The sequence below is a fragment of the Acomys russatus genome, chromosome 25 (genome assembly GCF_903995435.1).
Source record: "Acomys russatus chromosome 25, mAcoRus1.1, whole genome shotgun sequence".
Classification (NCBI taxonomy): Eukaryota; Metazoa; Chordata; class Mammalia; order Rodentia; family Muridae; genus Acomys; species Acomys russatus.
The window spans coordinates 3,367,663-3,388,298 of record NC_067161.1 but is presented as its reverse complement, the minus strand read 5'-3'; the positions used below and the strand labels follow the sequence as shown (position 1 = coordinate 3,388,298).

Here is a 20,636-nt window from a genome sequence, read left to right as displayed (position 1 = left end):
GAGGCCAGCCTGGTCAGTGTAAAGCCTCTGCTAATGTTAGCATTTTCTTTTACATAGGACAGTCCGTTGAGCTGCTGCTTTATACTGTGCAGTCCGGGTTAGGGCTTTCTTCAGTCTCTGTAGGACAACTGAAAAATACTGTGTTTCACGGACTCCTCACTTCCCGCCATGAGAGCCCAGGGCCTAAGCACAAGAAGGAGGCACAGCCCTGCTGCCTCCCACTGAGCGGCAGTTTCTCTTGAATATCTCACTGCTTCCAGATATTTGTTGGCTTATTTAAAAGCTACACATCATATCAGGTAAGAAAAGCTCTTTCCCCCCATAAACCTAGCTTGCTTAGTGCCAGCCGAAGGTGCTTTTGAAGACACTGCGGAGCTTCACAGCTTTGTAAACATACACATAGAAAGTTACAATTTACATTTTGGGGGAAGGATTCTTGTCCATTTCCCTGGATTGTTTTTTTTCTTCTTCTTTTTGGTTTTTTTGTTTGTTTGTTTGTTTTTGTTTTTCGAGACAGGGTTTCTCTGTGTAGCCTTGGCCATCCTGGACTCACTTTGTAGACCAGGCTGGCCTCGAACTCACAGCGATCTGCCTGCCTCTGCCTCCTGAGCACTGGGATTAAAGGCGTGTGCCACCGCGCCTGGCTTCTTTTTGGTTTTTCAAGACAAGGTTTCTCTGTGTAGCCTTGGCTGTCCTTCGAACTCAGAGATCCACCTGCCTCTGCCTCCCGGGATTGTTTTTCTTAAGATACTAAGAGTCTTGAATTCTGAGGGCTGAAGAGATGGCTCAGTGACTAAGAACACTTATTCTTGTAGAGGACCCAGGTTCCATTCCCACCATCCACATGGCTGTTTACAACTTCCCATAACTCCAATTCCAGGGAATATGATGCCCCGCCCCGCCTTTAAAGTTTTTCCAGATAGGGTTTTTCTGTGTATCCTTGGCTGTCCTGGACTCACTTTGTAGACCAGGCTGGCCTCGAACTCACAGTGATCCACCTCTGCCTCCGGAGTGCTAAGGGCATATGCCTCCATGCCCAGCCAGCCAAGGTTACATAAAGAAACCCTGTCTCAGAAACCAAAACAAACAAAAACAAAACAAAGAAACAACAACAACAAAAAAATCTACACCACTATGCCCAGACTAAAATACTTTTTTGTTTTCTTTTTTGGTGTTTTCAGACAGCGTCTCTCTGTGGAGCCTTAGCTGTCCTGGGCTTCTCTGGTTGTGGAGTCCACTTAGATCCAGCATAACTCAAATGCCAGGCCAATGCAGATGACAAAAATTTATTGTAATCAATTAGAGCCACTCAGGAGCTGAACTGGGACACTGAAAGGACATTGTATAGCATATTTAAAGGATGAAACTATCAAGTAAGGGGGAGCATGGTGGGCTATAGCACTGTCCAATCATATTTTGAAATAAAGGGCTGAGCAAGGGCGTTCCCATCAGTTAGTCTAGGAGTAGGTTCCTGGGCCTGAGAACATGAACTTGTATGACATGGCCAACAAGCTGGCGTTGTCCTTGAAATGGCTAGGTTCAGACAAATGTCTCCTTACAACAGAAGCTGTTCTGCTATTGGAAGTCCTCAGGTCAGCATCCTCTAGGGCCTGAGAGCTTGAACTTAGTTTCTCCCCCCCCCCTTTTTTTTCCCCCGAGACAGGGTTTCTCTGTGTATCCTTGGCCATCCTGGACTCACTTTGTAGACCAGGCTGACCTCGAACTCACAGCGATCCGCCTGCCTCTGCCTCCCGAATGCTGGGATTAAAGGTGTGTGCCACCACGCCCGGCTAGTTTTCTCCCTATTATTAAATGGTAGTTTTTAGAGTAAGTTTTGCCTGCCCATATATGAATCATATGCATGCCTGCCGCCCTTGGAGGTCAGAAGAGGGGAGCTGAACTCACTAAGACTGGAGTTACAGGGGGTTATGAGCCAGGCGGGTACTAAGAATTGAACCTGTCTTCTGAAAGAGCAAATGCTACGAGCCACCGCACCACCACTCCAGCCCTTGAAAGACACTCTTAGAGGCTCTTGTAGACCATCCCTTTGAAGGACACACTCACCAAATAAACCTTGGCCCCAAGCTCACTATAAACCCTGAAACTGATAGGAATTCTGGGCCTTCTGGCTACAACCTCCCAAGTTCTTGGTTACAAAGCATACCCCAGCCACCTTGCTCTACATAAACTTAAGCAGTTTCTGAACAGTACTTTTTCCCCATCAGGAAAATAACCACAGCATAACAACCTCTGCAAATGGATGTCATAGCAGCCTCCTAAGGGAGGAGGCGGCTGAGGAGCTGCGGGTTCGTTGCCTGTCAACTGCTGCTCGTAGTGCACGCTGGTCCCCTTCATGGGAGTGTTAGCTCTGAATTTTCACCTGTGCCTCCTCCCACCATGTCTTTCTGTTGGAATATGTATTATAATTGCAGGCCTTATTATTGTCTTCAGTTATTTGCCAGTTGTGCCTATCAACAAGAACTTGACACACCAGAGGCAAGGAGGGCAGACAAGAGCTCCTTATGTGACTCCTACACTTTTGTATTGACCAGCACCATACTGTAAATTCATACTGATATCCCAGGTCCCTGAACTTTTAAATTGGAACATTAAGAAGTACAATTAAAAATTATTTTAAAGGCTGGGCATGGTGCCTAAATTATAGGCCAATGTCACTGTGCTGCCAAATACTTAAATGCTACTTAGAAAATGGGATTAAAAGGCTGCATCACAGCTGAGCAGTGATAGCACACCTGTAATCCCAGCACTTGCAAGGAAGATCTCTGAGTTTGAGGCCTGCCTGGTCTACAGAGCAAGTTCCAGAAGAGCCAGGGCTGCACAGAGAATCCACCATCAAACAAACAAACAAACTGCTGTATCACTCCCTGGGAAATCGCACCATGTAGAGATTCTGGAAACATGCCTTATTCAGTCTGCAGATGCATCAGACTGTAACCAGTTACTGGGCTGGACAGGAAGCCCAGCTATGCAGCTCTTGCCTACCCTGTACAATGCTCTGGGTTCCTTCCCAATTGCTGCAACTCCATCCCAATAAAACCAAATTTCATGTACCACCTCAATATACTTGCATCAACTTTACCAAACAGTTCAATTTCCCATACCCATTTTTTCATTGCTATATATATGCCTTACAGGATGACATATATGGATAAAAACAGGAAGGCTTGAGATACACACTTTCGAACCAGAGTTCATTTGGTACCCTTTTCAGTGCATCCATATTCTTTTGACCATGTCTTACTACGTAACAAAGCTGGCACCCTGCCTTAGATCGATCTGCAAGGCTAAAGGCATGTAGTATGATTAACAGGCTTTGGCGTATGTGCTAGCTCATCACCAAAACCCAACCAGAAGCCATCTGAGGTACACAGGGAAAGAAACCTCTCTGCTCCATCACAGATTTGATTTTTCAATTCTTCTTTTACGTTTACGTGTTTTGCCTGCATGAGTACACATCTGTACTGCTGGGGATTGAGCCTGGGTCTTCTTAAGAGTAGGATTATCTGAGCCATCTCTCAAGCCCTGCAGTTGACTCCTGATACCCCCCCCCCCAAAAAAAACCCCAGGGTTTCTCTGTGTGTAGCCTTGCCTGTCTTGGACTCCCTTTCTAGATCAGATCGGACATTGAACTCAGAGATGTGCCTGGCGCTGCCTCCTGAGTGCTGGGATCGCGGGCGCGCGTCATCAACGCCGGCCATCCAGTGAAGATTCTTTATCCCTTCATTGGCCACTTAGGGAATATTAGTTTAGCAGCACCACTGACTACACCATGCAGATAGAAAGCTGCTGCTATGTCTTCAAATTACTCATGTGAGACGTAAAACACCAACAGTCAGTACATTTATCCAGAAGGTTTCAAACTTTAATTAAAAAAACACTGAACACAGAGAATCAGTTATCAACGAATATACTGAACAATTAAAAATAGCTTTTTTCTTTTTGGCCTAGCTTTTACAAATATTAATTCAGTCACCCATAGAAACTTTACAAAAAAACATTTAAGTTTAGGATTCATTATTGAAAAGGTGATAAGCTGGGCACGGTGGCACATGACTTTAATCCCAGCATTTGAGAGGCAGAGGCAGGCAGATCTCTGTGAGTTCAAGGCCAGCCTTGTTTATAAAGGGTCCAAGACAGCCAGGGCTACAGAGAAACTGTCTTGAAAAACCAAATCAAAAAAGGGAGCTGTGATGGACTCATGACCAGAGTGCTTTTTGCTGTGTGAGATGTTTTTCTGTTTTTGTGTAACAGCTCTGGGTACTGAGGACAGGACACTACATATGCTGGAAAAGTGCTATACCACCGAGCCCAGGACTGCCGTGCTATAAATACAGCCACTTGCTTCATCCCAAACATCCCTCAAATCCCCAACTCTCTGGCCTTGGCTTCTTGGGTGCTAGACATGCAGGTATGTACGTATTTTGGGCAAGATTGCAGAGATAAAATCTCACCACAACCACCTCTGTAGAGGACCAGGCTGACCTCAAACTCACACATATCTTTGTCCCAGTTTCATTTTTTTTAAAGATTTGTACAGTATTCTGCCTGCATGTGCACCTCCAGGCCACATGCAGAAGAGGACACCAGATCTCATTATAGAATGTTATGAGCCACCATGTGGTTCCTGAGAACTGTACTCAATGTTTGGGAGAACAGCCAGCGCTCTTAACTTATGCATAATCTCTCCAGCATGCCTCCCCAACCCCTAGTTTTTCCCATCATACCCTGCCTATTGACTCTTGAAAAGCTTAGGTTAACTCTGTTGTCCTCCAGGCCAAAGCAGTAATCTTAATGGGCCCCCTAGGGGTTTTGGTCTTTTGGTATGTTATAAGCTTTCTTTACAGATTTCCTGGGAGCAAAGAGCTTGGCCTCTGGCTTTCTGAGTTCCTTCACATCTCTTTTTTGCTTCTTCCCTGAGGTCCCAACTCCTGAAGCTTCTGGTGTCTCTGCGGCTGGCAGGGCTTTCCTTTTCTTGCCCTGAAGCATATTTAGATCAGATCTCTTTTTTGTAGATTTTTTCCCTGTGATATTTTCTTGCATCTTGAAAAAAAAAAAAAAAAAAAGAAAGAAAGAAAATTAAGTCTAGAGCAACAAAGATCAAGACCTCACTATCATACTCAAGAAGCCACTGCTGTGCTTACCACCCTGTGTATGTGCCCGCAACTAGGTGGAATGACGAGGAGCCTTTCTATCACCAGATGTTTGTTTTGTCTTTTTCTTTATGAAGAGGGTCTTACCTGGCTGGAACTCATTATGTAATCCAAGCTGGATTAGGGACTGATAATGCTCCTGCTTCGGCCTGGGAGTACAGGCACTTAGTCTTTTATACCAGTATGCTGTTTTGTGCTGACATCTTGGTGCACTGAGAGGCCATATGGATTGACCTCCTTTTTGTTGTTGTTTCCCCCCCCCCCACACACACACAGGGTTTCTCTGTGTAGCCTTGGCTGTCCTGGATCCGCTTTGTAGACCAGGCTGGCCTCGAACTCACAGCGATCCACCTGCCTCTGCCTACCGAGTGCTGGGATTAAAGGTGTGCGCCACCACACCCGGCTTGGATTGACCTCTTTATGTGTCCTCTAGTGACACCAACACATGAGGTACACTTCTACAAGATGCCCTACCATACAGTGACACAAACCTTTCCCATTATTCAAGATGCTGAAGTATCTGCCTTCCTAGTACCTGGAGTTAACTTATTTTTCTCAAGATGGTTCTTTGTGTGGTCTGAAGTCATTCTAGATCAGCCTGCCTCTGACTCCTTCTGAGTGCCACCACGCCTCGCGCCTCCCACCACTTAGAACTTTTTGCCTGACACACAGCAGCTACTGATATCAATAAAAATACCTTCACATCTTCTTTATCTAGAGTTTCTCCTATCGGTACCAGTTGTGGAATTGTTTCTTCACACTCTTCTGTCACTTTTGGTTGTGTGTTTACATTGCTGATCTTTTTCTTCCCAGATTTTGGGCCCTTCACTGGAGGACTGTTGGCTTTACACACTAAGTCATCTTGAGTTGAAGGAGATGGAGCCTTCTTGGACTTTTTCCTTAAAGTTTTTATTTTCTTCTTCAACTTTTCTTTTTCATGCTTTCTTTTTATCTTTAGTTCCTACCAAAATACCAGATGAAATTTTAGAGGGGAGAAAAAAAGCCACCGATACAGACAGCACAGATTTAGAAACTGCAGTTGCATAGATAAGCTCCCTAAAACATCCTTGACCCACGAAAACAGAATACTCTATTTCCAAATACTTAAACCTCAGTCTCATTTGGAGGCTGAGAGGTACTTCAATCTGCAGCTCATGCTGGTTGGCCATGAACGTAACCCTCTCCTACTTATCTGCTACAATTACTGACATGCTCCAGCACACCTGGCTTTCTACTTTGAATTTTATCCAGACATGTGGTAAAGCACGTCTACCACACCCAAAGCCCTGCATGAGTTCAACAGTTTAATACCCACCATCAAAACGCATACTGCAACTGAGAGGAAGCAGAGGACTTGGCCAGTAAGCTCAGTGGGTCCCACTATTGAACCACCGTTCTGGTGTGGTGTCTATGTGCACACCACAGGTCTACTTAGGGTATTCTTCAGGAGCTACCACCTCCTTTACAGGACAAGGTCTTTTGTTGGAACCTTGGGCTTGATGATCAGGCTACACTAGGCTGACTCGTCAGAGCCCCAGGGATCCATCTTTCTCCACCTCCCCAGAACTGGATCACACTCAGATACCATGTCTGGAGAGTGAGCATTTTTACCAACTGAGCCCAGACTTGAACCTCCAGTCTTCTAGGTAGTTGTGGATTCAGAGTACTTCCATAGTTCCTGCTTCACAGGTAAAATGTCAACTATTCCTATACCTTTAAATATTCCTTTATAGACCCTAAACTGAGAAATTGGATTGATTGCTTTAATGGATGTGGAAAAACCCACCCTAAATTTAGGCAGTACATCCTTAGCAGCAGGCCAGACAATAGAGCATGAAAGAGGAAGAAAGGTTACTGGACTGCCTTTGGCTCTTTCCCTCTTGCCGCTGATTTACCTAGTTGTAGTGACATTTGAGAGAATCTTGGTTTTTTTTTGTTTTTTTTTTAATACACAAATATTAAGGATGCTCCTTAATTTTAATCCCAGGTATGGAGTATGGGACTACTTGAGACTGTCCACAGCAGCTGATTATAACTTATTTGCTTTGTGCTCTAACAGAGGCGTGATTTTGCCAACTATAAATAGTTTCTGCTATTGTTTGATGTCTGGAATTCTCCAAATATCCCTCAGGCCTTACTCACCAAGTTGAGAGTACTGAAGCACACAGGCTAGTGGACAAACAGCTACTGGGTTTTTAGCCTTTCCAGTGTGATAACTTGTTACACTGAGATAAAATGTTAGTTGGTTATGGCTAGAAACATCCAGTGTAGCATCAAAACGCTTTCTCTTTGTATTGTTAGACTGAGCTTAAAGAGTTTTAAAGAATTAAAGACAGCTAGATGAGAAGCCAGGCATGGTAGTGGTACACAATGTTAATTCTAGCATCCTGGAGACAGGCAAGTAGATCTCTGTGAATTCAAGGCCATCATGACTATTCAGTGAGAGACCCTGTCTTAAAAAAACAAAACAAGAGGCTGGAGAGATGGCTCAGAAGTTAAGGGCATTGACTGCTCCTCCAGAGGTCCTGCTCTTCCAGAGATCTTGAGTTCAATTCCCAGCAACCACATGATGGCTCACAACCATCTATAATGTGATCTGATGCCTTCTTCTGGCCTGCAGGTGTATATGCAGACAGAGCACTGTGTTCGTAATAATAAATAAATCTTAAAAACAAAACAAAAACAAAGCTGGGGGTGGTGACACACCTCTAATCCCACCAATCCAGAGGCATAGGCAGGTGGATCTCTCTGAGTTTAAGGCCAGCCTGGTCCACAAAATGGGTCTAGGACAGCCAAGACAATACAGAGAAACCCTGTCTCAAAAAACCAATGAAACAAAACATAAAACCCCAAAAACCAACCAAACAAAACAAACAAAAAATAAAAGTAAAAAATGTAAAGGACTGATAAATTTTTTAGCCAAGGGGTGGTGATGGAAATTTAATTCCACCACTGGGGGGGGGGGTAGAAACAGGTAGACCTCTGGAAGAAAAAGCGGCACTCTTAACCACTGAGCCATGGCTCCAGCCACCAGCATCTACAATCTTAATTGTGGGTGGGTGGTGCATAGATGGGACCCCTGGAGCTGTTGGCCAGCTGGTCAAACCAATCAGTGACCTCCATCAAAAGATCTTGTCTTGGGATGGAGAGATGGCTCAGAGGTTAAGAGCACTGGCTGTTCTTCCAGAAGTCCCGAGTTCAATTCCCAACAATCATCTATAATGTGATCTGGTGCTCTCTTCTGGCCTGCAGGTGTACATGCAGGCAGAACACTGTGTAAATAATTAATAAATAAATAAATATATAAAAAGATCTTGTCCTAAAACTAAGGTGGAGGCTGGACATTATGGTGCATGCCTTTACTCCCAGCACCTGGAAGGCAGAGGCAGGCAGACCTTTGAGTCCAATGCTAGCCTGATCTACAAAACAAGTTCCAGGACAGCCAGGGATACACACAGAGAAACCCTGTCTCTTAAAAAACAAAACAAAATCTCCCCCACCCTGCCCACAAATTAAGATGGAGAGCAACCAGGGAAGACGTTCAATGTTGATCAGCACACAAAATTAAGATGTGTCTTGTTGGGCCTGGAGAAATGGCTCAGTGGTGAAGAGCACCGGCTGCTTTCAGAGGACCCAGGTTCAACTCCCAGCACCAACTCCAAGAGATCTGACACCATAGACATAAATGCAGGCAAAACACAAGGGCACATTTATAAACCTCAACTTTCCTCCTCAGAATGAACTCACTAAGCACAAGCCTGACACTGAGCTATACCTTTAGCTTTGTATGTATTTAACACAGTCTTATTATAAAGCTCAAGTTAGTTCTGAATTTGTTGCAATCTCTATTGGCTACATATTAATTATTAAGCCCACCCAACAGGAACATTTATACTAACTTTTCTCTTCATACTACGGAAGGATATGGTGTTTTCATCCTGAGATGAGACAAACGAGGAAAAGATGGGCAGAGAAACCGACTTCTCAGTTTTCAGGAACAAGAGTTTCACACTCGGCCATTTCTGAAACAAAGAAATGATGTCACCTACACAGTGCTTCTTTTAAATGGAAAACAGACTCAAAAACTTGCTATACTGTACCTCTGGCAATTTTACTGAAAGCATTTCTGAGACAGTCAGGATGTTTTCAACGATGTGCTGAGTCTTCATTCCAGTGTGACCAATACGCACAGTACTAGGAGGTAATAAATAGATGTAACAAAAAAGGCTTTTTTTGTTTTGTTTTGTGTCCCATCCACCCACAGACAAGGGCTATGTGTAGCCCTGGGTCTCCTGGATTCTTTGTAGACCAGGCTGGCCTTAACTCAGAGATCCACTTGCCTCTGCCTCCCAAGTGCTGAGGTTACAGGTGTGCATCACCTCAGGCCAGAGGCTGCTGTTGTATTAACTGTTCAGTGTTGACACGGATCAATAGAACTCTAATTTATTAATCTATCTACGGTAAAACATTACACTATACAATCCTACCATAGTTCCAAGCCCAAACTTTTCAATTTCCTTTGGTTTGCCTTGTTGGCTCAGTTTCTCCTCTGATGGGATTAAGTGAACCAAAATATTTGTTTTCTCCAACCTTCCTTGTGACTCTCTTATATCATTTACAACCAAAGAAGAAGTAGGAGGCCTGGTCCAGTGACAACTCTCCTTAGTTATTTATCTGAACCAATCAAGGGGCTTTCCTCTTGTAGGCAGGATGCAACAGGAGCCTATTTATATCACCTATTCTCCTAAGCCTGGAGGCACACAGTGACACTATCTTTGACCATGTGAGGTTGGAAAGCAGTCATTATATACATACATACATACATACATACATACATATACATGCATACACATACATACACACATACATACATGCATATACATACACACATACACACATACACATACATACATATACATACATACATACATATATACATACATACACACACACACATACATACATACATACACATACACACACATACATACATATACATACATACATACATATACATACATGCATACATACACATACATACACATACATATATACATATATATACTTTTTTTTTTTTTTTTTTTTTTTTTTACTTCGAGATGAGGTTTCCCTGTGTAGCCTTGACTGTCCTGGGCTTGCTTTGTAGACCAGGCTGGCCTCAAACTCAGAGATCCACCTGCCTCTGCCTCTCTGGCACTGGGATTAAAGGTGTGCCCACTGACATCCTTACATTTTCTTAAAGCTGGGCATGGTAGCACACATGCCTTAAATCCCAACATTCAGGGTAGAGGCCAGATTTCCAGGCCAGCCAAAATTATACACTGATTCTCTATGTGAAAACAGAAACTATTACATTCTTTAAAAGACCTTTAAAATCTATTTTGAGCACGGGTCTCAATATATAGCCCTAGCTGATCTGGAACTCTATGTAGACAAAGTTTGCCTCCAACTCAGATACGTCTGTCTTGCCTTCCCAATGCTAGGGTTAAAGAATGTGTGGCCATGCCTGGCTTAAACGTGTGTGTGTGTGTGTGTGTATGTGCGCTCCAGACCACCCTGGTCTACAAAGTGAGTCCAGTACAGCCAAATCCTGTCTCTAAAATAAAAAACAAACAAACAAAAAAAAGATCTTGAGTTCAATTCCCAGCAACCACATGTAGCTCACAACCATCTATGAGATCTGTTGCCTTCTTCTAGCACACAGGCATCCAAGCAGGCAGAGCACTGTTCCAAAATACATAAATAATAAAACTTTAAAAACAAAAGCTTTTGGGGCTGGAAAGATGGCTCAGAGGTTAAGAGCACTGGCTACTCTTCCAGAGGTCCTGAGTTCAATTCCCAGCAACCACATGGTGGCTCATGACCATCTATAATGAGATCTGGTGCCCTCCTCTGGCCTGCAGGTATACACTGTGTACATAATAAATAAATCTTTTATTTAAAAAAAAGCCTTCTTAGGGTTTTAATAGAAGGACCTGGTTTCATTAATACAATCCTTTAAGATTAAAAAAAAAAAAAAAAACATTCCATCATGAAGACATGTAAATTTTACAAAAGCACACATATTCCTCTTGTTACCTGCAAGAACCATGTTTGGAGATATTTAAGACGGTCCCTGTGACACAGCGATCAATCTCTTTGGACAGGTTCTTGGCCAAAAGGTTTACAGGTACTGGAACTCTGAAAGCACACAGGCATCAGAAGAAGGCACACACAGAAAAACCCATACCATTGACACCCAGTCACTATAAATAAACTCACTTCTTCCTCTGATAGAAATGCCTTCCTATGTGTGAGGGCAAATGCCGTCTAATTCTTTCATCAGTAATGAAGATGTCAAAGCTACCCAGGAGACGGAGCTTGGCTTCATAGGCTTTGTATTCTGTTTTTAAAGTTTTAAAAGGAATAATCTGGAAAACAGAAACAAGAGCAAAACCATAAAATATTAAGAACCTAAATAAAACAAGGCTGGTAGTGTTGGCACACACCTTTAATCCCAGCACTCCGGAGGTAGAGGCAGGTGGAACACTGTGTGTTTGAGGCCAGCCAGGTCTACAAAGCGAGTACAGGACAACCAAGGCTACACAGGGAAACCCTGTCTCAAAAAACAAACAACAACAAAAACAAAAAGAGCAACATAGTATGTAGGCTAGGAGGCACCAAAGTAGATGAAAACAGCATCTCAGGTTGGAGGATAACTTTGAGGCTAGGCCAGGCAATTGAGCAAGATTCTATGTCAAGACAAAGTAAATTATGCTGGAGAGATAGCTTAGTGCTTACAAGCACTTGGCTGCTCTTACAGAGGACATGGGTGTACCTTCTTCCAGCTCCAAGGAATCCAAGATACTCTACTGGCCTCCACAGGTACTTGTACGCACAAAGTGCACAGACACATGCAGACAAAACACCCAGGCACATTTAAAAAAAAAACAACTGTCTTCGGGGTAGCAGTGGGGAATCAGCACCCGGTGTGATGGTGCACACCTTTAATCCCAGCATGAAGGAGGATCCCAACCTAGTCTACGTTGCAAGTTTGGGGTAGAGCATTAGCCTACCAAGTGTAAGGCTTTGGATTCAATTCCCAGTACCAGGAGAAATAAAAAGAACCAGAGAGCACAAAAATATACAAATAATCACAAAACAGAGTCAGAGGTGGACACTCAATGCTCTACAAGTACAGAGAGTGGGACTTACACAAACAGTAAGCTTTTAAATAATCTGTGATGGGACTACAGATGGCTCACTGGTTCAGCACTGACTGCTCTTACAGGACTCAAGTTCACTTCCAACACCTATGGAAATAACTTTCCTACAACTCCAGCTGCAGGGAATCCCAAGCCCCCTTTAGCCTCCTTAGGCACTACACTCAAGACAATTCAAAGTAAGATTTAAAATCTGACCTGTATTTAACTTTTCAGTCACAAATCAGAATAGCATCTTCAGGACAAGCAAAATGGAATACAGCTAACCATAAGCCATCAACAATTAGATTAAAAGCAGAAAAATGGGCCAGAGAGATGGCTTAGCAGTTAAGAGCACTTGCTAGTCTTTTGAAGGACCTGGGTTTCATTTCCCAGCACACACAGGCAGCTCACAGGCCCCTGTGATTCATGCTCCAGGAGGTTTGACACCTTCTTCTGGCCTGAGAACACCTGCATGCACATGGTGCATATGGCTAACATTAGGAATACACACACACATACCCAATAAAGAAATAAATTAAAATTAAAGAGAAAAACAGACTTAAAAGACCGAAAAGAACAAAACAAAAACCAGTAGTATATCATATTTCATTTCAATTAGGTCTTTGAAAGGACTTCAGAGTATTACCATGACTCCTACCTGAGAAACAGTGTTAATGCCATGCTTTTTCAAAAGCTTTTTATAGAAACCTTCTGTCTGCTCAGGTGATTCACAATCATCTTTGGTAAACAAACAGACTTCTGATGAATCTGATAGAATACTATGAGGCAAAGACCTGGAAAACATGACAAAAACCAAGAAGCAAAGCATTATTCCATAAAATATGTTTATTACCCACAACATATACATATCCGATTATTTATTTTGGGGGGATATCCCATGGCACATATGTAAGATCAGAGGGCAGCCTTTGAAAACTGGCTCCTTACACCATGTGGACCAAAGTCATTAGGACGGTGGCAAGTTGCTATCTCAAAACAAAAGAAAAAGAAGCCGGAGAGAGCGAGCTTAGTGCTTAAAAGCACTGGCTGCTCTCATGGAGGGCCCGGGTTTGATTTTCAGCACACACAGTGACACAACCATCTGTACCTCCTTCCAGCTCCAGGAACTATCCTGTCAGCCCCATTTAGCTACACTCATTTTTTTTTCCACTTGAGGTCTGGTGATGTGTACTTACAACTCTAGTTGTACCAGGCTAGCCCAGAAAAACAAACACACAGCGAAGACAGGTGAGAGAGGAGCAGAGAGAAAAAAAGAACCTCCCACAAGTGACAAAAATCACCAAGGTGAGAAATTGAACACAGATGAGTGTGAAGGATGCCAATAGAGGGCTGGGAATGTGGCTCACTGCTAGAAGAGTTACCTCACACAATCAAGACACAGGTTCCATTCTCCAAGCAGATAGCTTAGTGTGTTCACTATAAAAATCACAACGGATCTGTGTACATCCCTGAATGTACATGAAGAGGAAGCTGGTGATAAGCTCTGGTTATCTTAGGAGAAAATGAAGGCATGAGGATCTGTGGGGCTCAGTGGTCAACTAGTCCATTTGATGAGCTTGATGAGCTCCAAGGATGTGTGACCTGCCTAAAAAAGAATATTGTGTTCCCAAGGAAGACACCCAAGGACGTCCTGTCCTTCACACTCACGTGCTCATATACCTGTGTGCACACATCTGAAAGGGGGAGCACATAAAGACACATGATTTAAAGTAATGTGGGAGCTAGAGTGGTCAGTGTACTTCAAAGCAAGCTGTTAAGTATGGTATCATCAGATTTAGGGCTGAAGCATGGGGAAAGAAGGGGGCACCTTAGGGGTAGAGAGAAAAACACAGAGAGTTAAGAGACAAAGAGTGGTGGCGCACGCCTTTAATCCCAGCAGTCGGGAGGCAGAGGCAGACGGATCGCTGTGAGTTCAAGGCCAGCCTGGTCTACAAAGCGAGTCCAGGACAGCCAAGGCTACACAGAGAAACCCCGTCTCAAAAAAACGCAAAGAGACGAAGAGTAAGAGAGCACTGGGTGGTGGCAGGTGATAACATCAGAGATTGCTAAGCAACCTGGGCAGGCTGCTTCTATGCCAACATTCCTCTCTTTTAAAAAAGGAGGACACATTGGATTGTCTTTCATGCAAGGTAAGTTAAAGTATATACATGTAGGTTCACTGGAAGCAGCTCTTGGCTGCCATGTAAGAGGGAAGAGAGAAAGAGAAGCAACAGCAACAAAAATGTCCGGATTATATGGTTAAGGGGAAGGAAAAGCTCTGCCCTGGAAAGTTCAGGGTGAAGACAACGATTCCCTGCACCCACCTGTCAGCTCACAATGAGTTTGTAACTCCAGTGCCAGGGAATTCAATGGCCTCTTCTGGACTTTCACAGGCATATGGTACCCAGACATATATATAGGCAAAACAATGGCACACATAAAAAAGAGATTCTACAAAGTAATTTGGGGGCTGTAGAAGTGGCTCAGTCGTCAGGAGAACTGGCTGCTCTTCCAGAGGACCTAAGTTTGGTTCCCAGCACAGAGAAGCTTACAACCCTATTTAACTCAGTTCCAGGGAATCCAATCCTCTTCTGACCCCCACTGGCTTCTGCACACACAGTACACTCACCTGTGCGTGCATACACAGAAACATTCTTTAAAAAGTCATTTGGGAATCACAAGTGTCTTTCCTCTCTAAACCTCCCACTGCTGCAGGCATGGTGGTGCATGCCTTTAATCCCAGTGCCAGGGAAGCAGAGGCAGGTGGATTACTGTGAGTTCAAGGACAGCCTGGTCTACAAAGAGTCCAGGACAGGCTTTCCTATACAGGGAAACTGCGTCTCAAAAAGAAGGGGGAAAAAGAAAAGAAAAGGAACCCCTCCCCTTGCCCTTATTTTGGGAGAAAATCAGCTATCCTCCTCCATACTTTGTTAAACAGAGCTGGCTGTTATACAATGTCACAATAGTTTGAGTTCATGAGTTTCACAATGACTGTAAATTAATATAAGAAGCTCTCAAATCTTGCACAGAAACAACTTAAACTAATATGATTATGTTCTTTCTTAGTTCTTAGTCTACCAATTCTACAGCAGAGGAATCTGACCCAGGATCGCTAACAAGAATACACAGTACATGAGCCAGATATAGTGGTGCAAGCCTTTAATCCCAGCACTCAGGAGGCAGAGGTAGAGGCAGATGGATTGTTGAGTTTGAGACCAGCTTGGTCTACAGTGAGTCCAGAACAGCCAAGGCTATACAGAGAAACCGTCTTGGAAACCAAATAATCAAAACCAAACAAACAGAATACACAATTTATACAGGCAGGCCAGGTGAACCAGGGGTAAAGACACATGCTTGATGCCAAGCCTTACAACCAGAGTTCCAATTCCAGGACCAACATGGTAGGAGAAAAATGATACTTATTCTCCGTCTCCCACATGTGTGCACCTAACTCCCCCTTCTCTACCCACCCATAGAGAGAGGGGTGGGATGGGGAGGAGAGTGAGTGTGAGTCCAGGATTGAGCACACTCTGCGGTTAGAAAGCATCTGCTGCTGGGCATGGTGGTGCATGCCTTTAATCTCAGCACTTGGGAGGCAAAGGCAGGCAGACTGCTGTGAGTTCGAGGCCAGCCTGTTCTACCAAGTGAGTCCAGAACAGCCAAGACTACACAGAGAAACCCTGTCTCAAAAGCAAAGCAAAGCAAAACAAAACAAAACACACCAAAAAGAAAGAAAGAAAGAAAAAGCATTTGCTGCTTTCCCAAAAGATCTATTTCAGTTCCCTGTCTGTACCCACCCACACTGGACTGCTCACAACTTCATCTCTGCAGTTCCAGGTGATCTGACATGCTCTTTTGTCTTCTGCAAGCGGTGGACACTTGTGCTACACAGTCATACACTCAGACACGATCTAAGTGAGTACCTTCAAGAGGTAGATTGGGACCAGGCAAGCCTTAGTAACAGACCAGCCCCCAAAACAAAACACCTCGAACAGATAAATTAGAACTTACACTCTGACCCGAAGCTCTTTCTCTGGAATTTTCCATAATATCACCATTAAAAATAAATTCTCGTTCTCATTCAAAAGCAATTCATTATTTTTTTTTCTGGACTTGGAGTGCGCGAACAGAACTTCCACAGCCTTTCTGATCTGCAGAAACACAGAAATGAGTTACTTTTCTCAATGTAGGTTAACTGCTCCCCTATACACATGTTTGTTTCCTTTGCTCGTCTTTCTCTTTATTCCTCACCATATTAGAACCCTACAATTTGTACCCAGTGCAATTTTAAGAATCCATTAAAAGCCCGGCGTGGTGGCGCACGCCTTTAATCCCAGCACTCTGGGAGGCAGAGGCAGGCGGATTGCTGTGAGTTTGAGGTCAGCCTGGTCTACACTGCGAGTCCAGGACAGCCAAGGCTACACAGAGAAACCCTGTCTAGAAAAACCAAAACAGAAAAGAATCCATTAAAGACACCCAAGTACCTGCTTCCTGTTTACAGATGTTCTTTCTACTTATGAGACAGGGCTATACGGAAGCTTCTCCTGATCTCGGCGAGAGCAATCAGGAAAGGAGCGGGACTGGGCGCGCATCATGCGCCGGGCCCTGCGCGTAACGCTTAGGACACGTGCACGAACAAATGCCCCGCAGTCCTGCAGAGCGGAGCGCAGAAGCCCGTTTAAACAGGAGGTAAACAAGCCATAAGCCTGAGGGAAGCGAACCCGTTCGGGGGCGTTTCCAGCGACCTCCTTCGAGCTCCCGGACCCCCACGCCGTCGCGGACCCATTCTGGATTTCCATGCCTCTCGCGCCCCACTCCGCGCCCCCCGCGGGCCCTAACCATCCTGCTTCCGAATCGCTATCCCCAAAAGACACTCGCCTGCTCTTTGTCCAGCTGTTCCAGAGCGGTCGGGGCTGTTTGCCCCGCGGTGGTGGTCACCTTGGCGGCTGAGGGAGGGGGAGACGCGGTAGGGGAATCCTCCATGTCTCCTCGTGTTAGCGTAGGAAAGCTTGCGCAAGCGCAGGCCGAGGACCGGAACCGGAAAGCAGAGGGTAGGACCTCAGCGGCCTCGTGCGTCATTTCCGGGAAGGCGCGGAAGTCGATGCCGGGGTTTTTTTTTTTGGAGTGGTTGGTGATGAGTAAGTATTTAGGCTGCGGCCAGATTCATATCTGAGACGGACCTCTCCTTGCGTCCCCACTCTTTCTAAGCTGCCCGGCCTCGCAAAGCCTCTTGGTCTTCCATGGAAGACAGTGTAAGAATGGCCTGAAGGGAGAGACTGAAGCCCTGTCCTCAACACCATGTTGTCCGCTGAAGAGTCAGTCTCTCAGGAGCGTCTACGTAAGAGCCTGGACTGGACTACCTGTGATTTGTAAAGGTGGGATAACGCGTAGAGGAACACGCCAGAACATCTTCCTCCTCCTCCTCCTTCTCCTCCCCCCCCGCCCCCTTCTGCAGAGGTCACCACCCCCTAAAGTTGTTGCTAAACATACGCATTGTACAGACCCATACCCTGGCAATGCCTCACACACTGTCTTTGAGGTTGTTTTCGGTCAGTACAGGGAGCTCTGAATGGTACCATTAATTTTTTATTTTGGTTCTTTTGGTAGTTCTGGAACTCTCTGGTAGACTAGGCTGTCCTCGAAGATCCTCCTGCCTCAGCCTCCTGAGTGCTAGGATTAAAAGCATTCCCCAAACCAGGCATGGTGGCGCACGACAGAGAAACTGTGTCTCAAAAAACCAAACAAAGAAAAGCATTTGTCAATGCACCTCGATTAATTTTTTTTTTTTTTAGTCACGATCTTGCTGTATAGCCCAGGTTGATCTGAAACTTGATGTGAGCCCCCTCGGAGTCGCAGAAGCTGTGATTACAAGAGTGAGCGAGTTCCTCTCCCACCTTGTAGTGGCACGGCTACCTGTAATTTATTTAGGAACTTTTAGGTAGCTATTAAGGATGGTGACAGTCTTTGCAGCCAACCATGTGAATTTTCTGAGATTGAAGAAATGGGACTTGAAAGAAAGAAAAATGATGGATGTTAAGCCTGGCATGGTGCTTGTAATCTTAGTGCTTAGGAGCCGGAGGCAGAAGGAATGCAGCAAATTCTAGGCCAGTCTGGGCTACAGAGCAATACTCTTTCTCGGTGTTATTTCTGAAATTATGATTGCTATATGAGTTTTCTCTTTATAACTCCCTCTTTTATTTATTTGTAAGGCAGCCCTAGAGAGAAGGAAGCCAGACGCTATGTTGTGAGGCCACTTTGACAACCATCTAATTACCACATGCATGAGGCTGGAAGTAGAGCCTTCCTTGCAGATACATGAAAGACTCCAAGTCAGAACCATCCTGTGCTGTTTCCAGTTTTCTCACAAAAACTGAATATGCCTTTGTTAATATCAGGTTAACAAATTGGGGTGATTTGTTCTCTATCAATAGGTATTTGACAGAAATTTATAGTCCTCATAGTTTTTTTTTTTTTTTTTTTTTTTTTTTTTTTGGTTTTTCGAGACAGGGTTTCTCTGTGTAGCCTTGGCCATCCTGGACTCACTTTGTAGACCAGGCTGGCCTCGAACTCACAGCGATCCGCCTGCCTCTGCCTCCCGAGTGCTGGGATTAAAGGCGTGGGCCACCACGCCCGGCAGTCCTCATAGTTTTAAACCTACTTACATATTCTCAATTATGTAACTTTGACTTTTTGAACCTCACATCCACCAAGTCTTACTGTAAACTCGGCATCATCCCCTCCGCCTGCTTCTCTTGTTGTCTTTCCCTTCTCAGTAATGGGTGCTGCTAAGACAAATATGAGAATTAAAATTTTTTAACTCTTTTCTCTTCATCCTTAAATTTGATGAATAATAGTTTGCTGTGTGGGTTTGGTGGTTCACGCCCCTAATACAAGCTCTTGGAATTAAAGAATTAGGAATTTCAAGACCAGTCAAGCCAGGCGTGGTAGCACACGCCTTTAATCCCAACACTCCAGAGGCAGAGGCAGGTGGATAGCTGTGAGTTTGAGGCCAGCCTGGTCTACAACGTGAGTATAGGACAGCCAAGGCTACACAAAGAAACCGTGTCTGGAAAAACAAAAAACAAACAAACAAAAAAAAGACGAGTCTAAGCTACATGAAACCCTGCCTCAAAACAAAACCTTGGACATACATGGAAACCTAGATTATTGCCAAATTCCTGAGCCAGAATTACTGGACAAATGGGTGGCACTAATTATTAATAGAATTTGAAAATGAAGAAAAAGGAAAAGATACAGAGGCTGTTGGAATGGATTCTTCTGGCTGGTGGGATGACTCGGCAGGTACAGATACCTGCCATCAAACCTGGCAGCCTGAGTTTGATTTAATGAACCTACATGGAAGGGGAAATGAGACCTGCAATCTGCAAGTTGCTCTCTGATTGCCACATGTGAACTCTGGCACATGAGCCATAGCCAAGTGTGCCCACAGGAATGCACACATGTAAGAAAATGCAATGAAGCTGGGCATGGTGGTGCACGCCTTTAATCCCAGCACTCGGGAGGCAGAGGCAGGCGGATCGCTGTGAGTTCCAGGCCAGCCTGGTCTACAAAGTGAGTCCAGGATGGCCAAGGCTACACAGAGAAACCCTGTCTCGAAAAACCAAAAAAAAAAAAAAGAAAGAAAATGCAATGAAAGATCATTTACAAGTTTTCCCCCCCTATTTCAAGTTCCAGTGCTATATCTAAGTAGTTCTGGGGTGTGGAGAAAGATTTTTCTGAGAAAAGAAGAAAACTTAGACATCATCTTCATAGGGATAATTACAGTTGTGAAAATAGATGAGATTGCAAGTAATACAGAGCAGAAAACAACAAAGAGCCATAAAGAAATCCTTAATTGTGGATTAGAAACAAAGAGCAAAGAAACAGAAATGGTTGAAAACATCCAGTTGTGTTGATGGCGTACATACACTTTTAATCCCAGCACTTGGGAGGCAACACAGGTAGATCTCTGAGTTTGAGGCCAGCCTGGTCTACAGAGTGAGTTCCAGGACAGCCAAGTCTACATAGAGAAAATGGGGGCGGGGCACAGACCAGCACAAGACTGTGCCATGCTCCAAATGTGAGGCAGTGTCTGAGGAGGCTGATAGTGGGTGTTATGCTGGTTGGTGTGGTGGGTTTAATGAGAATGGCCTCCATAGATCTGAATGTTTGGTCGCCAGGCAATGGCCCTGTTTGAAAGGACTGGAAGACATGGCTCAAGCCAGACCCAGGGTTTCCCTTCCTGCTGCCTCTGGGTCTGGTTGTGAACTCTTAGCTGCTT

The 20,636-nt window shown here is 44.5% G+C and overlaps 1 protein-coding gene across 1 annotated transcript; it reads right to left on the bottom strand.

Moving 5' to 3' along the window:
- Nucleotides 1–4,821: 4,821 nt before the first annotated feature.
- On the bottom strand, nt 4,822–17,381 carry Rsl1d1 (ribosomal L1 domain containing 1). The gene is made up of 9 exons (XM_051167351.1): nt 17,234–17,381; nt 16,367–16,506; nt 13,014–13,149; nt 11,433–11,581; nt 11,250–11,351; nt 9,272–9,365; nt 9,071–9,193; nt 5,869–6,132; nt 4,822–5,061 (listed from the first exon to the last, which is right to left on the bottom strand). Exons 1-9 carry the CDS (start codon nt 17,336–17,338, stop codon nt 4,822–4,824), a joined length of 1,353 nt encoding a protein of 450 aa, XP_051023308.1. The 5' UTR covers nt 17,339–17,381.
- Nucleotides 17,382–20,636: the final 3,255 nt, after the last annotated feature.